The sequence below is a fragment of the Crocodylus siamensis genome, chromosome 9 (genome assembly GCF_052110815.1).
Source record: "Crocodylus siamensis isolate JL-2025a chromosome 9, ASM5211081v1, whole genome shotgun sequence".
Taxonomy (NCBI): Eukaryota; Metazoa; Chordata; order Crocodylia; family Crocodylidae; genus Crocodylus; species Crocodylus siamensis.
Genome location: NC_143403.1, coordinates 37,983,927 through 38,008,634, shown reverse-complemented (window position 1 = coordinate 38,008,634; position 24,708 = coordinate 37,983,927). Strand labels below are relative to the sequence as shown.

At 41.3% G+C, this 24,708-nt stretch overlaps 2 protein-coding genes across 5 annotated transcripts in view; one reads left to right on the top strand and one right to left on the bottom strand.

Moving 5' to 3' along the window:
• Positions 1-2,583: 2,583 nt before the first annotated feature.
• GINS3 (GINS complex subunit 3) lies at positions 2,584-9,354 on the bottom strand. Of its 2 annotated transcripts, none has more exons than XM_090062799.1 (3): positions 9,148-9,354; positions 8,144-8,377; positions 2,584-6,811 (listed from the first exon to the last, which is right to left on the bottom strand). In XM_090062799.1, the coding sequence occupies exons 1-3, from the start codon at positions 9,214-9,216 to the stop codon at positions 6,581-6,583; spliced, it is 534 nt and encodes a 177-aa protein (XP_089918925.1). In that variant the 5' UTR covers positions 9,217-9,354; the 3' UTR covers positions 2,584-6,580. The 2 variants fall into 2 exon arrangements, with proteins under 2 accessions (XP_089918925.1, XP_089918924.1); XM_090062798.1 differs by having other exon boundaries at positions 8,942-9,277.
• A 99-nt stretch (positions 9,355-9,453) lies between these two features.
• Positions 9,454-24,708, top strand: part of LOC149857362 (diacylglycerol O-acyltransferase 1-like) — a 40,818-nt gene continuing 25,563 nt past the window's right edge. For 2 of the 3 annotated variants that reach the window (XM_090062796.1, XM_090062795.1), the window contains exons 1-7: positions 9,454-9,534; positions 13,957-14,077; positions 16,422-16,509; positions 18,153-18,193; positions 20,180-20,265; positions 22,369-22,421; positions 22,745-22,850. In XM_090062796.1, the coding sequence (XP_089918922.1) occupies positions 13,971-14,077; positions 16,422-16,509; positions 18,153-18,193; positions 20,180-20,265; positions 22,369-22,421; positions 22,745-22,850 (481 nt within the window). In that variant the 5' untranslated portion in view covers positions 9,454-9,534; positions 13,957-13,970. The remainder of the gene's footprint in view (positions 9,535-13,956; positions 14,078-16,421; positions 16,510-18,152; positions 18,194-20,179; positions 20,266-22,368; positions 22,422-22,744; positions 22,851-24,708) is intronic. The other variant, XM_090062797.1, reaches the window with a different exon arrangement.

The window sequence follows — 24,708 nt, the reverse complement described above, 5'->3', positions numbered from 1 at the left end:
TTAAAGCCAGACCAGTAACAATATTGACCCCTGTCCTCAGGTTCTGGAATTGGCAGCCAGGGACATTCAGAGGAAGGAGCTAGAGAATGGAAAAAGATGGCAAAACTCCTGGCTCCTGTTCCCTACTGTCACTAACCCACTAACTTGCAGGGTCCCTGGGCTTGTGGGCACTAGAGCACTGATGGGATGAGTTTCATGTTCATATAGGGGTACTATCTACACACATTAATGCAAACACTGTGGTTATTAAGGAGATAAAGACAAGTAACTGTTTTTATAATTGATTTAACTGATTTATATCAGTAACACTTTCCTCGATGTTCTAGCAGGTGATCTCCCCGTGCTCTGATTCTCTTGCATTTAGCAAACAGCACTATGCTTTCTGTATTCCTACTGGAGCTGGAAATTAGCATTTGTTTACTGAGATCTAAGACACTTTTACAACCTAAGCCTCAGTTTTAAGTCTTTTGGAAAACTTTAAAGCCTTTACTGTGCAGGTCAAAGTGCCTTTTTGACCCTCATGTCATTTAGGCACTGAATGCGATCTCAGATACAGAAGAACATCACCTTGATTCTCAACATCCCAAACTGGTAAAAGGAAGAGTTACAGTAGGACTCATATTAAAAACAATGTCTTATGCTCAGTGCTCCCTCTGCTGGCTCCAGACAGTTTACAGAGTTAACCCAGACACAGCACTGACATAGTCTTCTGTTTTCTAGAAACTAGAGAAGAAAATTCACCAGTTAACCAATAAACATATATTGTTCAGCAACCACACAGTTATTACAAACAGCAGCATAAAATATGAGGTTAATTCTGTGTCCCCTACTGAATAATATTGGCAGCAAACAACACAATGTGTTTCCAGCACAACTGTGCTAAATGCATCTAGCTGAGATTATAATATTGTTTGACTGAGATCAGACATCATGAAGCCTTCCTCTTCTGATCTGGCCCAGCTGTTTTTCACCACCAAGATATCTTAGCGTTGACGAGCTCAGGTTTAACTGTGAAGAAAATGAATTGGTTCAGTAGTTAAAGCTACATTTCAACATCCAACTCATTGAGGGTATATCCTTTCCAGCTGCACATTGTTGTTCTTGCTGTTATTAAGATTTATATCCTGCCCTACCAGAAAGGCCCAGAGCAGCTTACAATAACAGACAAACAATCCACAAGATAATGGGAGCTTAGAATCCTCAATGTCCTGCTGATGCTAGGATAAAATACGTAACCCTAAAGAAAATGTCAAAGACTATTTAGAGATCCTAGGAGGAATTGGGCTTGGGAGGAAGACTCATAGTTGATTTTACAGGGATCTACACCCAGCTCTCTCCCTCATTTGAAAGCTATAATGTAAGTTTTCTCATAGGCTTTTTTTCCAAGATATATTTCTATGGGAAGTCCATGTTAGCTTAGTTCTTTCACTCACTACACCTTTAAATCATATTGCCTGAGCACCAGGAAGTAGAGAAGTAGGTTAAACCCATCAAAAAGATCTGGTTCCAAAGAGTTTTGCAAAAAAAACCAAAAGACCAACCAGGCAAACAAGAAACCCCAGAAAAAATCATCTAATACATGTAAGTTGCTAGTGTAGGCAGTGCTCCCCCATTACTTACTACTCATTGCAGAGGTTTCATCATACTTTTCAATGTTATCTTTGCATCAGTTTCATACAGTTTTATCAGGCAAAACCAAGTGCACAGTGAAGAAAATGGAAGTTCAGTTCTGCCTACCTGGATAAGTTGCAGCTGGGATGTAGAATAATAGATTCATAGATGTTAGGCCTGGAAGGGACCTTGGAAGATCGATTCCAGCCCTCTGCCCGAGGGGCAGGAAGTCAGCAGGGATCATAGGATCCCAGCAAAATAAACATCCAAATGTCTCTTGAAGGTGTTAAAAGTAGGTGCTTGAACCACCTCCGGCAGCAGTCTATTCCAAACCTTGGGGGCTCAGACAGTAAAGAAGTTCTTCCTTATGTCCAGCCTGAAACAGTACATGGAGGAGTTTGTGACCATTTGACTGTCATCCCTTGGGGCGCTCTGCTGAACAGATGTTCCCCCAGATCCTGGTGAGCACCCCGATAAACTTATAGGTGGCCACCAAATCACCCCTGAGCCTGCGCTTTTCCAGGCTGAAGTCCCATGGCTCTCAGCCTGTCATCATAAGGTCTGTTTTCCTGACCTCTGATCATGCATGTGGCTCTCCTCTGGACTGTCTCAAGCTTCTCCACATCCTTTTTGAATTGTGGAGCCCAAAACTGGACGCAGTACTCCAGCTGCAGCCTCACCAAGGCCAAGTATAACAGGAGGATGATGTCCTGGGATTTGCCTGAAAAGCATCTATGGATGCATAATCAGTCAGGACAGAAGGGGGAAGTGTGTAAAAAAAACTGCTCTAAAAGAAACCAGACAGACTGCATCCCAGAGAAAGTCTCATGTTAAGCTAAGGGCCCAAAGAAATTAGAGTAATTTTTGAATAAGGAGAACTTTTAGAAGTGCTGCAAAGCCTTCACCAAGTGAAGATCTGGAATTTGGAAGATGTATATGAGATACAGAAAACTGGACTCCAGATTTGCATAATAAATTTGTACCAGACTCTTTTATTCAAGTATTAAAGCTTTAAGAAAATACATTAAATCTCCCAGCAGGTTGGGATCATATTCATTTTACAGACAGCAAAACTATGGCACAAAAAAAAGGTACATGACTTGTCCAATGCCACCCAATGAGTATGGTGAGGCTAAAAATAGAACCCAGATCTCCTTACACCCAGCTCTGTGCCACCAGACAATACGCCCTCTTAAGTATCTGCTTGAAGATAGAAAGAAGGAGCTTTGTATGTTGAAAGTGGTTACCACTGTGCCAGCACTGGTTCAGATCTTTATTGGGGCTGCTGGCTCAGTTAGAATTTTATCAATGGCCCTGTGATATGTTGCTACTAAAAACAATGATCAGAAAAATCACAGATCAGAATCAATGGAATTTCCATTCCTAACTTGCTGGTGCTTTTATAAATCCTGCTCTACAATGACTTCATATAAAACAAGCTTTCATGTTAAAATGTGTTGAAGATAACGTGCCATTTTTTGCTTTACCTTCCCTGGGGTTCTATTTCTTAATCTCATTTGGCATCTAATATAGCTATTGATTTCTGATATAGAAATCAGAATGATTACACCTATTGGTTCCAGGCTGGCAGAGGCAATCTATATCTTCTCTCTGCCAACCAAAAATAAAACAAACTCAGAAGACAAACTGAGACATTGTTTAGAACATAAAGAAGCTGAGAAAGACGCTTAAAAATGTGGATGGGGTGTTTTTGTGTGTTGGTTGGAAAGCTATTTATATTTAATAAGGGCATCATGCCTCAGTGGCTACCTCTCTTGATTTGAAAAGAACCTAAGAAATGATAAATACATTTTAAGGGAAGATAATCTCAAATGAAGGCTGGGGAGGAATCTTTCTATTTCAGTAATCATTCTGACAAGGATTCACTGCCAGGAAGTTAGTTTAACCCTCCTTTCTGCTGTATCATTAAGTATATGCCCTTAACTTTTGCACATCAAACACCATGGATGGATGTTGCATCACTTCTGCTTTAAAAGTATGCAAGTCCAAGCTCCTCTCATATAATAACACTGTAGTGAACTTATGTAACATGATTTGTGTCAATAAAGGTAACAAAGCTTTGCTCAAGTATTTAAAAAAATTTCTCAATGGCACTGGGCAAAAAAAAGCAGCATTTCTGGCTAGAATAAGGCATTGTGTATCTAGGGAGAAAAATCAACAGAATATTAAGTTTGCTAATGTCAAGTGAAATATCAACTTGAAAAAGAAGTCTTTATCTGTGATTATTAATAAATACTTATATTTATATTATCAAAAGAGACATTTTCTACTAAAAATAACACTTTTTAAAAATGTTGTGCCTGCTACTGTACACAGGTACCTAAGATTACTGTTACTAGAAGAGATTAGTTATCTTCTATGTATTTGATAATGTTTTGTGCAGTCAGTTCTACCATCTCCCCTGCTCTTTGGCTGGATATTGCACACAGCTCTAAGGGAGAGAGAAACATTTTTTTAAACAGAAAAAAAATGTGCCCATACAGCCACACCCACCCACCCACCGATAAGGAAATTAGTCTTTTTTGTAAAATGACTTCATACCTAGCCTAAACACTGAGGATTTAATGCCTAAATTATGTTTCTTTATATATGTTCAGTGGTTTATTTTGCTTACTTTACTTAGGCTGAACAACAAATACTGATTTTGTTGGTATGACACATTTTTGAGAGCCAGCATTTGTAGAGGGTACAACACAAGAATAGGAATCAAGAGATAGATCTAAATCCTTCTTCTACCACAATGCCACTGTGTTATTCTGGTCGTGTCATTTATATCACAGCCTCAGTTTCCCCTTCTGTGAAAAGGGAGACTGTGATGACTAGTTAAACTTTTGAAAGTGCTGTGAAGAAATGAAGTATCATATAAATGCTACATTACCGATCATTTGGGTTTTGATTCTTATGCATTATCAGAGACTTCAGTGTTTGACTTAGAATTACAAAACCACACAAATCTAAACATAACATTTTTTCCAGCTCTACCTTAGAATCTTATTACAAAATCAAAATCTCATGCAAGAGCTTGCAAAGTCTTTAAATGTGACTTACTGGAAATGATAGGATTCCCTTAGTGGTGACAAGAGGCAGACAGGAGGTGTTGCTAAGCAAACAGGACTACAAAATGTAACACTCAGAGATTTGGGAGCTGTGCAAAAAACAAGATGGGCTCTTTATGTGATACTTCATTAATCCTCATAATAATCCTGTATTAATTTCTAGGTGGCCAGCAATCTTTTAGCCATGACTTTCTCTGTAGTGGGGCAGTTACAGATGCACAGTTTGTGAGACCTTCTATAATAAAATAGGCATTATTTATTCAGAAAGAGAGATTATACAGACTTTACATAGAAACACAGGCATTTTCATAAGGTATGGTTATTTCATGTAGCAGCACTAATTCACTGGAATGTCTCTTCATAATCCACTGTTTACTACCTAGTACAAGACTCAGAAGTGGTTCTGTCCCTGTAACAGGCTGATGGAATTTGCATGACATGTGACCATCCAAGGCTATTTTCTGCTTGACAGTCTCCAGAGGCAGAGTTTTCACTCCAGGTGCCCAAAAAATGGCCATCTGCTCACTATGAGCTGGCTAAGGGCTTGCGCACAGCTACATTTAATGGCAAGTATGAGAGACAGAAAAAGCTGTCCACACCAGTGAGTCTGATCCTGAATGTCTGACAAATACCCCCAGCTCCCAGACATCAATAGAACTGTACAGTAAATGTTCATCTTCTATCAAGATCTCTTCTGACACCAGCAGTAGATTTCTGCAAAGGGAATTCTTCTGTTTTCTGTCTCCCATTCATTCAGAAAGAAGTAAGAGAGAAATACTAAATTCTGCACCATCTCTGTGCAATAACTATTATTGTTAAGGAGTTTCAATTCCATACCCTCCCCTTGAAAAGAATGACATTTACAAGAATGATTTTACAGAGGAATTTTAAGGAAGGAAACCTGACTCCCTGCTCTGGTTTTTTCATTAGCCCAAATCAGCAATCAGGATAACTTCTCTAGAGAAACAGATTGCTCAGAGGTTGGTTGATAAGCAACAGTTTCAGATCAAGGTTTCTGGTTCATGGCAGTGTATGAATGCTGTTACTCTCTGTTGAGATGAACTGGGGAAGTCAACCTGGTTTCTAGTACAGAGGTATCTGTATCAAAACAATCACCAGGCAGCAGAGTTCCAGGCACCAGGAATGTGCTCTGCTCCTACCTTCACCCTGAGCTGATGTCTCAGGTACACAGGGGGTTGGTGATGGAGGCTGGGTGCATAAAGCTTGTAATGATGCTTCAGCTGGTTTCTGGACCCACAGAAGGCAGTCCTCTATTGGGGCACTATTACCAAGGATTAAGTTCAAATATACACAAATAAAAGAAACAAAGTATCAGTTAACAGTAGAGGTTTACTCCTGACAGCAATCAGGTGCACTAGTGTACCAGGGCATAGCAAGAAATACAAGGATTGTTCAATGGTCCACTTTTTCCACCATGTTACTGGGATGACCAAGAAAAGCATGACATTGGAAACAGCAGCTTCCACATGAACATAATGAAACATGCATGGGGAGGGTGGAGCTGGACATGTGGTGAAAAAATGACATTCTATTTACATGATAAAAAGTAGCAAATATTAATGACCCTCTTTCAGAAGAGCCTCTCACCTGCACTGAGCCATGCAGCCCAAAGTAATTACCGTAAATCATTGGGAGAAGTGTGTGCGTGCTGTAAAACAATTCTGTGATGCAATCTGTTGTCACTGTACCTTCCCTCTTCCTCTGAAATGTGCTTTGGCTTAATCTGAAGATTAGAGCTGCTCAGAACTTCAATTACCCAAAGAGAAGGAGAATGTGTCCCCTTTCCAAGGTCGGTTGGTCTTTCTTTTCAGTGACACACAGAATATAAATCTTGCAGTGTCCCTTATGTTGGTTTTGTGTCCTTCATGCTTTCAGTGATCCATGTCAGTGAATTTTCTCTTCCCGTAATTCTGGACAAGGCTGGAAGCTGTAATCTGAGAAGCCTGCCCCCTCTCCCAGCACTGGAAGTCATTCAGCCCTTTCTGGCCAGCTTGAAATAAGGCTCGTTCCAGCTCATCCAGCCGTGCCACTAATGTAGAGGTGTCTTCATTGTAGGTATTTTGGGAGGAGTCCATGATGCGGCGAAATCGGTTAATAAATGTCTAAGGAAGATAGAGAATTGCCAGTGACTCAGGGAAGAGTCTCCTTGAGGTGAAATGCTAGAGACTTATGCTCTGGGGACTAACAGGTTCAGTGTTTTGCACCCTATGGGGTCTATATTTGAGCAGCCAAGGGTTGGTTCTGGACCAGCATCTAACTGTAGGTACTCAACTTCCATAAACCTCCTACTCAAGGATAAGCTTTATTTTCCTGAGATGGGGTAGGGGAACGTTACGTATACAACACATGGTCTGGAAAGCATGCATGTCCACTGCACTCTACTTTCAAGGAATTAAATTGGTCAGGTGTCACTACTGCCTTCTACTGGTTAGTCCCAACCTTCTACAAAACACAACACAATGAATTTTGTTTCAGTCCCTGCACATGAAGCCACTGATTTTAGAGCAGGTGAGATAAATCTGTAGCTAGTTACAGATCATGCTACCATAAAGCAATTTAGACTTTTTTTTCTAAAAATGAGCCAGACAAAGCTCCCTTTGTTTTATCAGTGTCCAAAGTGCTTTGGAGGCAGAGGGAGGTCAGTGTTTGAGAAATTAATTTAACAGTAGTGGTGCTGCCTTTAACAATTAGGAAATCTAAACAACACCTAGAGAACACAACAACAAATTTAAAATGGTAAGCAATGGGGACTTACTTAAAAGGTTTTCCCCCTTGCTACAAAGGAATAAAAGCTAAATATAACCGGATTCAAAAAGGGAAGAATTAAAGTTTTTAACAACTTTGGAAAATGTGCTTAAGGATATTGGGGAAACAAAGCTTTTAAAAAATATGACAAGGTTTTATTATTACTAATACACTTATTTATTTGACATGGTTTACTTTGGTATTTTGGTTCTTTACAAGTGTTAAACAGAGAATGTCAAAATCTCAACAAGATCTTTGTGTTTTTAGTCACTCATTTTAACTATACTTTCTTGACTATTAGTTTCTTAGTGTCAGGTTATCCAAGACAGGCTCTCCTATTGCTGTGGCCTTACTACGGTAGAACAGAATGCTAAGCATTTTGTTTTTTCTGTTATTAAAAGACAAGCAACAAAGCAGCTGGTCTCCCAAACATGTTATATTGCATTCCTTGCACAAAACTCATTTAACCAAATTTAGCTGTGAATGCAGACACGAGGCTCCAATTCATTTAATCAAAAAATTATACTCATTGGACATGAAAGGGCCAGGTCCAGATCCTTCTAGCCCACATCAAATTGAGTAGAAAAGGATATATCCCAAACTATGACAAACTGGATGGAAGGATAGAAGAGATGTCAAGGAAAAGGGTAGCATCTCAACGGTTGATTTCACTTGGTTCAAATACTTGCCTGCAGTATGGTCTGAGCTATCTCTGGATTCTCTGGATTGTCAAAATTCAAGAGCTGGAAGCCAAATCCATAGTAGTATGGCCCCATTTTATGCAGGTCAACCACATTGGCATCTGCACTGAACACTGTCCTCCAGCCTTCCTTGTAGATCTTTGGTAACTCCACAGAAAGTATCCTCCGCTTGTGGTCATACAGCCCTTTTGCCAGCCACAGGGGGATTTCCAGCTTGGAGCCCTGCATGCACAGGACAGAAAGGGCATCCTCACAAAGTCAGAAGTCAATTCTGATCAGGATGATAAATAAAAACAAGACTCAGACACCTATTGAAGGTTCACAACGAATGACTTTCACATGCAAGCTACCAGGTGCCTGTAGAATTAGGATTTTTATTTTGGGCTCTAACCACTAGGTTTTTTTTTTAACAGTAAGAATCAAATTAGGTGGCACAAAATACACTGTGGCGTGTGCGACACAAAGTTAGAAATAAAGAAGAATTATACAAAAGCGGGCTGCAAGCACTGGTGCTCAAGGGTCGGGGAAAGCCAAAGAAACGAGTCACTGAAAGAGCAGCATGTGCGTGTACACGACCGCGCACTGAACTCAGGGCGCGCAGCTTGCGGCTCCCCCTCCCTAAGACACTACCTGGGCGGGGGGAGAGAAAGGGCAGCACGCCACTCCGTTCTCCTGCCAGCCAATAAGAGAGCACAGCTCCCGGCATGCCCCGCCGAGCCTCGGCCCGCACTCCCAGCATGCCTCGCACCACCGAGGCTGTCGGGACCTGTAGTCCCGTGGGGTTACCTCAGGGAGGCAGTCGCTCTGGCCAGCGCCCGCGCCCTTGCCCAGCACGGCGGCCAGGCGGGGCACCGCAGCCTCGGCGCGGCTCGGCAGCTTCTCCTGGGACATAAGGATGTCGTCCAGAGACAAGAAGTTCTCCTCGGGGCCCAATCCAGGCCCCACCGGGAAATACGCCTCCGACATGGCGGGCCCTCCAGCCACGAACCCACCCCGACTTCCGCTCGGCGCCCGCCAGGCAGCAGCAGCCAGTGCCCGAGCGCGCCAGCACGCATGTGCATCTGTCGCCCCGTTTCAGTGAGCTGCAGCCGCAGGCCGAAGCAATCCAATGCTGAGCGGACAGGCTCGATCTCCAGCCGTGGCGCCGTCCGGCCGCGCTGGTGCTGAAGGCGAAAGGGCGCCGCGGCGGCGGCCGAGCGTCGCGCTCACTGCGCCGCGCCCCGCCCCCAGGGGGCGCGTTCGGTTTCGGCCGCTGTGACGTGGGCCTGGCTGCTGCAGAGCCTGCGCGAGACTGGGGGGAGGGGCGCGCGGGGGCGGCCGGTAACTGCCCGCGGGCGTTGGCTGCAGGAGCGGGGCATGCGCGGCGGCGACCGCCGGCGGTGAGTGCGGGGCGGGGGAAGCCAAGACCTGCCTGTGACCGCCCACGGTCCTTCCTCTGCACTGTCATTGACTGGGTGCGGTGCTCACACAGCTGATGTCACGATCTGCAAACTGACATCACTGGGCTCTGGTGGTGGGGCCATGATGTCATGGCCACACGTCATGCATACCTGTGCAGGGTCACCCACAGCCCTGCTTGTCCCACACCTGCATGCAGCCTGCTAGACAGTCCCAACCTCTGAGCAGCCCCTGGGCTGGGAAAAGAAGAGGCCTTGAGACCCAGGCCTGGGCACTCCCTGCCGAGTCCAGTGGTCTCCAACCTTTTTAAACAGGAGATCACCTTTGGCGTTTAAGAGCAATCCAAGTTCTGCCATGTGCCACCACCCCCTCCCGCCCCCACCCCCAGCAGGTAAGTCTGTGGGGAGGGAAGGGGGGGCAGCAGATCAAGGTGAAGGAGAAAAAATTATGCTGGGGATGTGCCTCCCCAGCAGATAAGTCCCACCCAGCTGGGCACTCACTCAACTTACCCCTACTCCTGCCTCTGCAACACTGTCCCTCACCACGGGGGCTTCAATCTAGCCCCCACCTCTTCCCTCCCCCAAAGACTGACGTGCTGGGCAGGGATACATGCATGCATGCAGGCACTCAGCCCCCTACCTACCCCAGCCTCAGATCAGCTCCATGAGGCTCCGAAATCTACTGGTGGACCGAGATCCACTGGTTGGTGACCACTGATTTAGACAAATTCTGACAACTTAGCTGGGACAAGGGCAGAGCCTTTCTCATGCAACCTTAGTGCCCCCAGTAAGAACCCCTTGTCTGACTGCACCCCAGTTGGTCCCATAAAAAAGATCAGCCTGAGGAAGCCTTGCCTCAGCACGTCCAAATTCACCCAGAGACAGACCACATGGAAGCCTGAGTCAGAGCCTGGTGGAGCTGGTTAGCATGAGAGCTTGGCCCTTCCACGTTATGCTTCCTGCTGACTCCCAGCCATCTCCTGCTGAAGACAGCGGGTGTGCTCTTGATGCAAGGGGTGCTTAGGGGAAGAGCCCTGACTGTGGAGCTCTCTCCTGGCAGCCTACCTCCTGACTCCAAACTGCTGTGTCCTTCAGCACATGGGGCACTTGCACATGTCCAGAGAGGCTGCTCTGCTGGGGAGTGTGCTGGCCCTCACTGCCCCTGCCCGACCCAGGAGGCACCAGTCGCTGAGCCAGGGGTGGGTGGGGAGGGGGGCTTAAGGGGACCCCAGCATGCTCCCTGGCAGACCCAGAAGTGGACCAGAAGTGCTTCATCCACCCCAGCATCACAGTATTGATGAGCCACCTGCTACCTAAAGGTACGTAAAAAAACCGCTTAAAGCTGTGTCTATGTCCAAATCATCAAATCTTTCTGAATCTCTCAGAATCTCTCTGAATAAATTCAGAGGGTTCCAATTTGATTTGGAGAGATTAAAGGGTCCTCTGATTCAATTCAGAGATTCAGCCACCAAATCAGGCCAAATCTCCACCAGATCGAATCAGGGACTGACACTTCACACAGCCCTAATGTCTATAAATGCCCATGGTGTTTAAGGTATCAGCCAAGCCTTTGCTAAATGGATCAAAACAGAGGACAGACCTACACAGAGGTGTCAAAGTCATGTTGCTGTAGCCCAGTTAGTGGGTCCCTTGCAGTGTTAAGCCAGCCTTGAGAAAGGGCTCAGTGGAACAAGCCATCCCCAAGTGTCTTGCTTGAATGTTAAATTATTTTTCCCCAGCAAAACCAAAGGATATCCTTCTGTCACAACAGTGCTGCCTTTGAGGCCTCAGTAAGTGGCTGTGAGCCTGTGACATAGACATGACCTCTCAGCTACTGGCCCAATAGGGCAGATGCAAGGTAGCTTCAAATCTCACCCCATTGTGTCCAACAGTATGAATCTGATTCCAGCAAAAATGTGTGTAAAGATCAGTTAGTTGTAGTGGATCCAAGTAATTAGGTATCCCTTTTTTTGGTCTTGGCAATATGAAAAATGGGTCATCTTGTTTAATAAACAGCATAATGCAAATCCAGGCAGGTTACTATAACAGTGCTAAGTAGAGTGAAGTAGATCTTAATGGACTGTGAATGCCAAGGATTTCATTGTTGTATTCACACAGAGGCAGAATATTGGATTAGAACTCAAATACCGTATTTGTTTGAGTGCTATAAAGCAATAGACCAGAGGTGAAATGCTTCTACAGCAGATCAGATTCTTTGGGTCAAATTCTGATAAGGTTTATAGGGGAATTACTTGCAATTTTACCTGTGTAATCAGGAATAGACTGACATTTAGTGTCCTTTTGTTGCTTGATCAGAAATATTAAAATGTTTTCAATTTTGTTTCCCTGTTTGGGAATCCATTTGTTATTTATTTAATTAAATCCTGTTCACTCTCCCTCGAACTGTGTATGCTGAAAATAAAAATAAACCCCACACTGTTTCTAAGCACAAGAACCTATAAAACAACAGCTTTTCAAAACTTCTGGTTAAGTTTTATTTCCCGTGTGTCATGGTTTAGCTATGTTTTACAATCTCTGCTCATAAAAAGTGTTGAGTAAGACTGAAAGAAACTGGTGGTTTTGGGAAAGCCCAACAGAAATGGTTGCTTGGATCATTCCCACTATTTTTTATGATTTAAAAAAAAATGGAAAATCTTAACCAGAAGACTGAAAACTTGCTTCTTTTACTTCCAGCCAAAGACATACTGGCAGGTGGTTCAAGATTACACAGGTATGGGGTGGAGTTTTGAAAAGTGTCTAAACAGCTGTCACTTCAACTTGGGACATAATTCACATACAGGTTTCCCTCACCAACCGCGGTTTTGCCAAACATGGTTCTGAGTATCCACGCTTAATATTCTATATACCATTTTGGCTACCACGGTATACAGTTTTGAGTAACCAGGGTTTTCCATGGCCACACATCACCCTGCCACCTGCCATTTTCCCCATAAGCCTTTTGTCTTGCCAACCACACTTTTGCAAGCCATGGGAAGTTTCAGGAACCTAACCCCAGCGGTTGGTGTGGGAAACCTGTAAGTACTCTTGAAAATTCCACCCGACCTTTACTTTGGTCACCAGAGTCTAAGAGTGATAGCCCAAGATAATCTAAAACTAGTTTAAGCAGAAAAGCAATATGGAGAACATTGTAGTTAGAGGTTTGAACATACTCTTTTCTCCCTTTTTTGTGCAGAAGTTTGAACTGTAGAACTCCTGGTCTTACATGGAAAAATAATAGAAATCTGTACAGTGCTCTGTAATTGTATCAAGAATGTGTGATTATTGCATGAGGGGGGAAATCAGCAATTGCATTTACCAACTTAAAATCTGTGCTTGAACCTTCTCAGCTATCCAGTCTAAAGTCCTTTTAAAAATTCATTTTGTTCAACTGGAGAAAATATAAAGCAGACATTTTGCAGCTTATGACTAAATCACAAGGCAATGTTATTTCTTTAGTTCCCTGTTCACAACATTCTTCATCTTGCCTTCTGCTCACAACATTCTTCATCTTGTCTTCTGCTCAAGCTGTTTTCAGTTTGCTCTGATTTTGTTTTTTCTGTGTTATTCCCACAATGGAGTTCTAGTATTGTTTTTTAAATCAGCTCTTTATAAACACAACCACATTGGAACAATTCGTTAAATCGTGAACTATTTCTTTTATGCAAATAATATATTCTTAAACATTGGTCTTTTAACTACATAACGTGGGATTAACGTGTGGTATAAGAATATATATTTGGCTTATATAGTCATTACTTAGATACCACTGTGATAGTCACTATATAAAATTCATACCTAGATGAAAGAATAACATGTTTTATGAACTTCAGCCTGCTAAAAAGATAAGAATCCAGATTAACTTGATTTATTAGGTAGCTGAGTAAGAAAGGATGGACACCAAGGAGGAGAAATATATGTATATGTGTATGCAAATATAACACCCACACACTGCTGTTTTTAGAAAGTCCCATTTTCCCATTAATCAGGTACATTAAATCTTTCCAACAGTGCACTGTACAACTGAAGGACAGAAACATGAATCTGAAAAAAAGGAATTCACATAACATGAGAAAGTCAATTTCCATCTTTCTTCTGAGCAAGAATTTAAGGTTTTATCCATTGTACAGGAATCAATCTTCAGTTAGAAATCTTAAACATCATTTTGGGTCTTTTTTGTTTGTTTTGGATAAGGGAGAGAGATTTTTCTAGGAAAAAAGGTATCTACATTCTTGTCTATTTTGCAAAAGAATAATTTTCAAGAGACCTTTTTAAGGGAAGTTCTGGATAAGGACTGAAATTTATAAGACTGGAATAATAAAGATAATTTTGTTGAATCAAATGTTTGCAAGTTTGTAGAGCTTGTAAAAGGAGCTGTGTATACAAATGAAATAATCTCTTTTTTAGGGTACAAATACAAAATGGCTGTAAAGAGAAAAAAGAAAATTAATATTTCAATCAATCCTGACATGCCTCAACCTGATGTGAGTGATACAGAAGTGAGACAAGATGACCCAGAGAAACTGAGGTACAGGGCAAATACAAAGATAAAGGAATCATATTACCCCAGAGAACATCCTTGCACTAATTGTGGGATTGCTCTGAAAGGTGTGTTTTTGTGAGCATTGTAAGGAAATCAGATGCCAAAACAGAGGTCTCCTTTCATGTAGTTTTCCCTCCCAAGATGGGTGAGGTACTGTACTGGGACTTGCTTTGAACTGCTACGAGTGAGTCATGACCATGATTCCAGGACTTAAAAGCATATACAATCAATCACCCTTGCCTTCCAAACCACATTGTTTAATAAACATGCAATCAAGACCTCACTGAAGAAAACAGAATGGCCAAGAGCATAACTGACCATTCTTGTACACTGTGGAATTATACATTGTGGGCTGATTCTCCTCTTGTCTCAGCATAAATCAAGCGTAAGTCTTGAAATTACATGGACACTGGCCTAAAAGTGTTTGGAAATAAGAATCAGCCCTTTTATCTTTAGAAAAATGAATAAAGAGCAAAATGTAAACCCAAGCCAGATAAAAGAGGGGAAGGAGTGGAGGAGAGAGGACAAACAAAGGGTTAGAATGAAGGAGAATGCAGTAAGATACAAAAAAGTGAGGAGAAGGAAGAAGAATTAAAAAGCAAGGGGGATGGGGAATTAGGATGATAGGGCACAGGAGAGAGGATGGAAGTGTATCCTACCATGAAGTGTTACAAACAAGAAATGAAGTCCCCAGTAGAACAGAGCTAAGTCTTACAACTGTATATACCAACTCTAGTTAGAGGCAAGAACAAATTACCTTAGCCTACGGCAGAGAAATTCAGAAAAAATTAAAAAGGACACATGGGGGAAAGGTATCCCACCGGATACTCCCCAGAACCAGAACATCAGACTTCCAGGAAATTCAGTCCCTTGCTCTGATAACTATCGAGGCGTAAACATGCACTTTTTTCTTAAGTACTAGAGCTCATCACAATGGATCACAGGGACACATTTGCATAGTACATATATCATGCTCCTTCTGCGATGCATTTATGTCCAGAACTGACATGGATATAGAGATGTCAGGACATCTTTGGGGGATGCACTCTTGGATGGCTTCAGAATTTGTCATATATGTGAGTCAAGATGCAAGTGTAGAAGCCACAGGATAGTGATGAGGCTGTCAGAGCAAGCATTACATTAGAAGTGGTAAGCATCACTAACAGTGCAGTGTTGGGGTGAAAAACGATATCATGGGGCTTATAATGATATTGGGCTTATAATGTCCCTCATTTACATTGCGACATTGTTTCTCTTGCTGCATTGTAAAAAGTCCTTGTACGTGACTTGGTTTTGTTATTTCAGGAACAGCTTGCTATTATGTAAATAAACACCATGGGTGAAATCCTGGCCCTTTTGAAGTTGGTAGGAGTTACACTGACTGTGACAGAGCTAGGATTTCATCCTGTATCCTAATGTAGGGCATACAGGTAATTGTGTGTGCAAGTAATGCTCATACATGTTGAGGGTAACATCATTCTGAAGACTGGGACATTAAATGTTCTTTTTGGTGCTTTGAAGATATAAGTTAAATTATATGTTATCATTATTAGCTTTCTATAGAAAATACTTCCAGATACTGAGTAAACTCCTTTTTTGCTTACTGGAACATTTGTTCATGGGAACAATTTGTATTTCTTATTCAGCTTGTTTGAGTGATGCTATGATTGCTTATTTACGTACTAGTCATATCACACCCCCTGTACTGGATTTTGCAGACCTTATACTGAGTAGCACATGCAGTGCTCACAGTGAGTTCCTTGGGCTCCCACTGGGTGACCTTTGGGAGTAACTGCTATGCCCTGTGACTAAACATTTCACAGTCCTTCCCACCCATTGCCCCATTGAACCATTTAGCTGCTCTTCGATTTCTTGGAGAAAAAAGGGAAAGGAAACAATGATTAAACTTTAACCTTTCTGCTCCTTTTATTTTGAAGTTGGGGCACCCAGGAGGTCCAATAATCATAACAAACAACATTGTGCTTTCATCCATAGATTTCAAAGCCCTTGTCTTTTAATAAGGAAGTGAGAATCGTCATCTCCATGTTATGGATAGGAAAACAGACCCATGGAGTAGACAAGTAGCTAGAGCTACCTGCCAATTCAATCAAGAATATAACCTAGGTTTCTGGAGCCCATCACCAGCTTTTTCCTCTTGGTCACACTGCCTCCCATACAGGTCCCACTGGAAAATTAAAGAAAAACTGTATTTGTCTCTCAGCTTTTACCACCTTAGATTGAGATATAAATCTATAGAAAGCAAAAGAAAAATGAAAATGAAAATAAAAATAAAAATATTCCTGTAATTCTTCAATTATTTTTTTCTTAGCTGCCATTCACTGTGTGAGTCCCTGCTATCATATGGGAGTGGATTCAGTAATTTTCAAGGCATTTTCAACTGGTCTGTAGTTCTATTGGTAAGTGAAAAGCTGCCATGTAAATGCACAAGTCATAGATATTTGCTTAGTATTTCTAACTCTAAAACCTTGCTTGGAGTTGTTGAGAAGATTAAATCTTTTATGATGTAGTTGGTAATACTTTAAAAAACGGCTTGGTATTTCTTGTCTCCAGTTCCTAAATTTAGAGCCAGCAGCTGCCACTTCTTTGTTGTACCAAGTCAATAACTTTCCATTCTGTGTGGCTGCATCTACATGAGATGCTGGTTGTGCAGTAGCTCATTACTACTGCGCAGTAGTGTCACATGGCAGGAACCGTGATGTGACACTGATGTGCAATAGTAATGAGCTACTGTGAAGTCAGCATCATGAAGAAGCTGTTTGGTGATGCTACTGCACAGTGACTCCAGTTACTATGCAGTCATTTAGTACTTATTTATACAAGTACTAAATGACTGTGCAGTAACAACTGCACAGTCAGTGTCTCGTGTAGACACGGCCTGTGTGCTTCCTTATATACATCACAAGGTTTTTTTGGTAAATGTGATATCTTTTATTAGACCAACTAAATAGTTGGAAAAACTGTTCTTTGCAAGCTTTCAGGCACAAACACTCTTCTTCAGGTATAGGGAAGTTTGTGGCCAAAAGCTTGCAAACAATTTTTCCAACTATTTAGCTGCTCTAATAAAAGATACCACATTTACCCAAAGAACCTTGTCTGCCTATGTCCTTAGACCAACACAGCTACAACCAACAACCCCTATGTACACCACTAACTTTTTGCAAGAACAAGCAACTTAAAATTGTAAGGGAAAGGTTGGTAATAGTGCTTTTCCTTCAGAAAGAATTTGGGAAATCACTCATTCCAAATGAAGCCTCAACTAGCATGAGTGATCAGATTTCTTTATCACATCCCAGGGAATGTGTACAATTCCCACAGTTTTGTTGCCCCAAAATCAAGGCAGTTTTGTGTGTGTGAAGCAGTTGTAAAGCAATGAAAGAATCTGGCTCAATCTGTTTCTTGGGTTTTTTGTTTGTTTGTTTTTTTGAGAGTTAGCTTCTCTTAGCAGGAAAGCTCAAACAGTTGCTCAAATCATGCTTAAACAAATTGCTCAGACAGTTGATCTTGCTCAAACAGTTGATCAAAGCAATCACATGTTTCTTCAGTTGCCATCATTAGAGTTTAACAATCTCTATCCTTGAAATGTGTTGCCATGCACAGCTGATTTCTTGTGGAGTTATTAGACCCAATTCTCTTCCTATTATAGGTATACTCTAGTGTAACTTGATTCAGTAAACTGACTCCTGATTTAGAACACTATGACAGAAGTTCTACTGTCATCCCTAAACCCTAAGAATCTGTTATTATTTTGTACAAAGAATAAATATGCCATCAAGAAATTAAAAATTGAATGCTGGTAGTCAGCATGGGGGATAAAAGAGACCATTTTCTTATATGAACCTGACCATTCATTCTCAATAGAACCATGAACTTGTTCTGAGCTACCCTAGCCATAACAATCAAAACATGCCAACAGAATCCAACTGTGTATGTTTGTATGAGGAAAACTAATTCTTACAGTTTGTAACCAGTCTAAATACAGATATTTCAAATGTATTTTTGCATAAAACTTTGGGGAAGTAATTTTGTTTCTTCACTCTAGGTTGTCACTCACGTTCACATGAGTTTGGAGAATTTCATCAAGTAAGTGTGCCACTGAACAAAAAGCATTTTTTCAGTTCTGGGGAACTAGAATAAAAACTTGAATTTTAAAATACAGAATAAGCGGGTGTATATTGAGTGAAGTATCATTCTATGCTTAATCAGGAATAAGAAGAGAATTAACTGCTTTCAGATTTTGCACAGAACATTTTCCATGGTTTCTGTGCCAATAATAGTGCCTCAGGCATCTCATTTACAGAAGACAACAAAGCCTCAGATTTGTAGTTTCAAATATTGAAACCAGCATCTGGTTTCAAGATGAACCTAAACCTTCATCTTTTAGGTTGAACCTAAACTGTCATCTTTTAGCAATATAAAGTTGAGTTCCATGATGTTTATGTAATACATTAATCTTGAAAAGCAGAGGTACTTGTTTACTCTTCCTGAACATTAAAGATCTCCTGACACATATTGCACAAGAACCATTTTATCTTTGTACCCTTGACACCAGAATTCTTGTGCATCAACTAGCTGTGACGTTCATAAGTGTGTGCTTAAGTGGATTTAGGTGCCTACATAAATTCTTGTCCTTCCTGCTAAAGTCCCTGGAAAACAGTGCAAAAGGTGTGTGGGTCCTCTTCCTTGCTGCTTTTTTATGGATCTGTCTTAAGTAGGGTGACCATATGTCCCAATATAGCAGGGATAGTCTTGGATTTCAGAGGCTGGTCCCAGCTGGCTGGTGAGAATTAAAATGAGCATCCCAGAAATGCAGGAGTGCAGGGTGCAGCCCAGCCAAGAGATGGAATAGTGCAGAGTGGCACAACACAACACCAGGCAGGCATCACTGCTGCCCATCTGCCCGCTGCATCATGCTGTCCCACCCCTGCCTGCAGCAGCACTACTAGCTTGGGAGAGGAGTGTCCCAGATTTCCCCTTCTCCCATGTGGTCACCTTAATCTTAAGGGTAAAATAATGGTGTATTGCACAAGTGATGTATTAAATGACTTTCATGGACTTAAACAGGGTGGAATAGAATCACACTTAAGCATATGAAATCCACTTAGATGCCCAACAAGTGGAATAGAATCTGGTTTAATTTGTCTACTTGACTGCTGCTCTCCTCTGCTATATGTAGCTCCATTTTGAGGCTGCTGTACACAGAGCCAAATTTAGTTTAACTGTTTTTCAGGTATGTAAGACTGGACGAAAATGCAAAGGATTTTCTTCTATCACCCTTGCATGCAGGTGCTGTTCAGAATCATATTATACAGCATTCTGCATCCTTTTAAGGGATCCTAGAGATAGAATGCTCCATGTAGAGTTCATTTGCCACATACAAAGGCCTTGTGTAGTCCCCAGCAAACCCAAAGATGCCTAGGACAGAATTTAGTCCATAGCTTTGTAAAATGGTTTGGAATTGTTTGGAACAAAAATATAAGTGAAGGGGCAGTTCTTTAGCTGACATAAATTAATCTAGCTGAGTTCAAGTTAATGTTGTTATATCATTTGACCCTTTCTGTGAGTTTGGCCCGTGTAATATGATTATTGTTGGCAGCACCACATGAAGAGTACTCTGAACTATAAGGAAAACCTATTAAGCTAGGAAAGGAAGAATGTGAACAACTAAGAGGTCTATCTGACATGGAGTGAAACAGTTTGTTGACATTTCCTGCTTCTTTAGGTGACCTTGAGCCTGCCAGTGCAACCCACAAAGTGAGCAGGGCTGACTAATAAGGCAGAAAACCAAATCCGTAGGTGGATGTACTGACTCAAAGGATCTTCTGCAGATGTATCCCTGTCAAGTCTCCTACAAGACCTCTGACCAAATGTAGAGCTGGTACTTCTGGGTAATTGTAAAAGGCAGTACCTCAGCTAGAGAAAAGAATGGAGCTGAGGAGAGGAGGGGTATGAGTAGGAGAGGCAGGAATCTTGTCATAATTTGACAGTTGGGCAGAAGTAGAGAGGCTGTAGTTACAAGAATATCAAATCACAACTTAATGGCGATACCTTATTGCTTTTCTCTCTCAGGTATGGACTGCTATTTGATCCCATAAAGATAATCTCAGTTTTCCTGAAAGATCCCTATAAGTGGCCAGCGATATGTCTCATTGCTGGTAAGCTGACAGCATGCCGATGTCATCCACCAAATACCCAAGGGTATCACTTTTGAGTTTAGCAGTGTACTATGAAATATTTCTAGAACAAATATATTTTCTCTGTTTTTTTGTGGATTGCAATCAAGGCCCAGTTTTATCTCACAAACCCAGATGTGGGCTTTTGGCAAGGTTTATACCTCTGCTAAGAGAGGCTGTCTATCTTCTGGTTTTCTCTTTTTCACATAATCCCATGCTGTCATCCAGTGACAGAAATAACAAAAAGATCCCATTCAGCGAGAATGGCCCAGGGTGTACCTGGCTCATTAATTAGGAGTGATGCTGTGAGACCTCTATTTCTGTAAAATAAGGCTTTAGAATATATTCCATTTTAGCAACGACGCTTCAGCCAAATAGACCAATGGGATTATAAAATGTAACTCTATTGAGAAAAATAAAGTTTGCATCCAGTGATGAATTTTGCTGCACCCTCATTTTTAAGAAGTTACGTCTTAAGCTTCTAGGAGGAGAGATTCAAAGGAACTGCTTCTGTTCTATTCCATTCTTCTATGGGTGCCTTGCATTGATGCACTGAGAAACATGACTGACATAGATCCACAGGGGTAATGCTGTCTCAGCTTGGTGCTTTGTTTCAGTGAGAATGTGTTGGGTTTTTTTTACAAGTGTCCTTACTGCTCAATGCTTATATTACAGAAGGCAGGTTGGAAGAATGTCTTGCACGCAAAGGTAGTGAGGTTTGTGATGGTCCTAGATGAGTTCATTCCACAGACTGAGACCAGAAAGCTCTGTCTCCTGCATAAGCAAAATTTACTGTTATGGGAGAGAATTCTACTATAATTTCATCAGAATTAAAGTTCTGATTTCCACTAGGAGGAGTGAGATCACAAACTACTCTAGTTAATGTGATTCTGTCACTACCTCTGCATGCATAATTCTTGTTGAATTCAGGATGGCTGTAGCATTGTCTGCAGTGTCTGGAACTTAATTGTTTATGGAGCAGTTTGCTGCACTTTTTCTGACAGTATTAATATGAATATGCAAAAATTGTCAGGCTTTTAAGAAGTTAATTATTTTAAAAAATCTGAAGACAAACCCTGAAAATAAAGAGCTGATATGGTTACCCCAAACTGGAACAGGATATTTATGACAGCATTGTATTCAAGTTAATTTTAGCTTAAAATGCTAGGGTAATTTTCATTATGGACCACAGGAAAAGAGCTACTAGTGAGAACTGCATATATCTCATTTTCCCATGTAAGGGTAAGTTCTAAGTGTCCTTTGTTCCTTAGTTTTAAGTTTTTATTTTCCTTCATCTTATATTTCCTCAGAGGTTAGGAAGTGCAAGTATCCTGCTCAGGTTGTCCAGAGCTGAAACAGCTGGATGTTCCCTACTAACTAGATTAGCAAAAAAAAAGGCTAGCAATGCTGAATCTAAGTTTAGGCACAAGAGTTTAAATATCAGTGACATTAATGAGAACACACTTAGAATCCTAAAAAGTGAAGTGGCTCATACCATACATGGTTTAATAGACTCTGGACAAAAAATGTGAGAGGCTATAGGAAAATATTTTGTTCTCTTGCCCAACTCAGCAACTTGATGTGGAGTGGGCTTCTGCTCATGTGTTTTAGTAATGACTGAGGCCCCTGTGCCGCTGTATATGAGTGGTTTAGAGCTGTGGACCTAGCTACACTTCTGCCCAGTTCCATTGCCTGCTGTTCCTTACATGGCCTGTCCCTTCTCTTGCAGTGGACCACAGTTATTCTATTGCTTGGAGGGCCTTGCATTTATGAGAAGAAAGGGTTATCATTGGCCCTTGTAGCTATAGTTCCATTCTGTCTGATGTCTTATGACCTCATTGGGTCATGTTCAGATCATCATCTTCACAACCAGAATTGCTATTATACACAAAGAGAAGCAAGGCTCTTTTGTGATATCTTTTGTTGGACCAACTGTATAGTTGGGAAGAGCAGTGGGACAAGCTTTTGGGCATCAGATGCCCTTCCTCAGGTCACCTGCATTATATACAGACATTTGTAGGTCCCCAGAAAAGTATTAGTATAGTACAGAATTTCTTGATATATTTTTATTTCCCTTCTTTTCAGCCTCTGTTTTGTTTGCGCTTCCTGCAGTTTTTATTGAAAGGTATTTAAAAAAGGTAAGCAAAGTGGTTGTCATTATTCAGTGTGCTTGTTCTTATAATGGTTGATATTTCAGCCTAAAATTCCCACAGTTTGGCACAACTAGCAGTCTTAGATTAGAAGACTGGAGTTAAAGAGTGTACTGGAGCATAGGCTTGTTGGCTGAGATGCCTGGGAGAAGCTTGTACCATGCCTGATTTTGCTTTCTGTCCAACCCTACTATGAGAATCCCAAGAGCACTGCATTTTACCAGGTTCACCCTTACTTAAAAAGCATGTTATAGATAATCCCAAATGACCCCTGGCTACTGTAATAACAGAACATTCTTATCCTATTTTAGGTTCGTGGCTCTGAAAGCACTGGTTTGGTGTTACAGTCTGTTAACCTGTTTTTACTGATAACATTCCCAGCTGTGATGGTATATAGAATGCAAGCCATAACTCCAGGTGAGAGACTCATGTTGTGTTTAAGGTACAGTGAGGTACAGTATATTACCAGCCCAGTGATATCATGGCAGCATGGCACAAGCTTGCTGTACTTATCTTCTGGTGTGAAACTGTAAAAGAAGGGCTACTTTCCATGCTATGCTGTCTTTACATAGACAAAATTAAAAAGCATTTAAAAATGCATAGAGCAGTCTTGTTAATTCACTCTCGTGTATTTTTTAAACGGTGCCACAAAATGACAGACATTAAATTCTGACTTTGACATCTCAAAGTTTTGTTAGTAATGAAAATTCATACTAATAGGACTTATTTGGCCTGTGGAATGTAAAAGAACAATTCTTTAATGCATTCTGCCTTCCTGTTTTAAAAATGTATTATCTGATACTTTGTTTGTACATGTATGTAGCTGCAATCAGAGATGGTGGTAATAAGCCTGTCAAATCTCCTCATGCTGAGTTCATGAAGACTCTTGTTAATTAGATGTATATACAGTAATCATTAGTCAATTTATTCATTAGCCCTAGTTATTCTATGGATAGTTATATTATTTAGTGGCTAATTGTATTAACATAGTATCTTTATTGTCATACATAAATATGTTTTAAATATATATTTTAGAAAATGTTAAATGTTCTGCACTTATTTTTATTCCCTTTCCAGGTACATTTATGTGTAAATACATCACCTTTATAAAAAGCTTGCTTTTTATGCCAAATGTAGCCAGCAATATTCTCACCATTCAGTTGTGGCAAGAAGTCACTTCCATTGTAGTGATGCATGATGCTTAAAACTACTGAATTATGTCAATGGTGATGGAATCTGGCTAAAGGTGATAGCTGATTATCAAAGAAAAATTTGCTGTTCACATACACACGGGAAGGAAATACATAAAGGGCCAGATCTAGGAAACTATAGGCCTGCAAATGTGCATAACAATGTGAACTTTATTTGTGATATAAGTGTGCTAATTGTGTGAACATTAGTAGACCAAAAGTTCTGAACCCTGGACCAAAAGGTGTATGGCAGATTCACCAGTTTGCTAAAATATCATATAATTTGCCTGGATACAGCTGCTAAGTTTTTCAGCCGATGTCCAAGTAGAAGTGCTTTTTCCCTGTAGCTCATTGGCCAAGCCTATTACAAAACTTGTACAGAATACTGCAATTGCTCCATCTACTGAAACAAATCATGGGAGACTCCCAAGAAGCCACAGCAAGGAGTTCTGAGTCTCCTACTCAGAACTCCAATATTATTAGTATGTTCCGAAACGTTCATGTCTCATGTGCTTTGTTTAAAAAAATAACAAACAAAAACTATACTAACAATTTTGAATGTGTGTGCGTGTACATATGGGGAGGCGACATCTTTCATGAAGTCAAGTAAAATATTGTATAACAACTTCTAGGCTAGGGACAGATATTGAAAAAGCCTGAGCCTGTATTGACTTAATCTTTGTAGGTTAGTCTAACCTGGCTAGGCTAAACCAGTTTGTTAACGTGGAGACATCTGCTCTGGACTGAAAACTCAGGCACATGCCTGCAGTGGCTTAGCCTAGAAGCCGGGGGGGGCACTAGAGCAGCCCTCCCACCCCTTCCACAGGGCTGAGCTGAGGGGGGTGTGGCCAGGCCTGGGCAGGATGCTCTGATGTCCCCTGCTCTCTTCTCCCCTCCCAGCAGTACAACAGGGAATGTTTAAACAGGGAATGTTTATCACCCCTAACTCAATGTTTATCAGCCCATTAAGAAAACAGAGCCTCTCTCCATCAGTTCAGGCTCAACTTAAACAGCTTTTCCTAGGAAGGACATTAACAGCTATGTATTGATTAGCTCCAAAAACGTGTCTGCCTTTGTCATTTCCC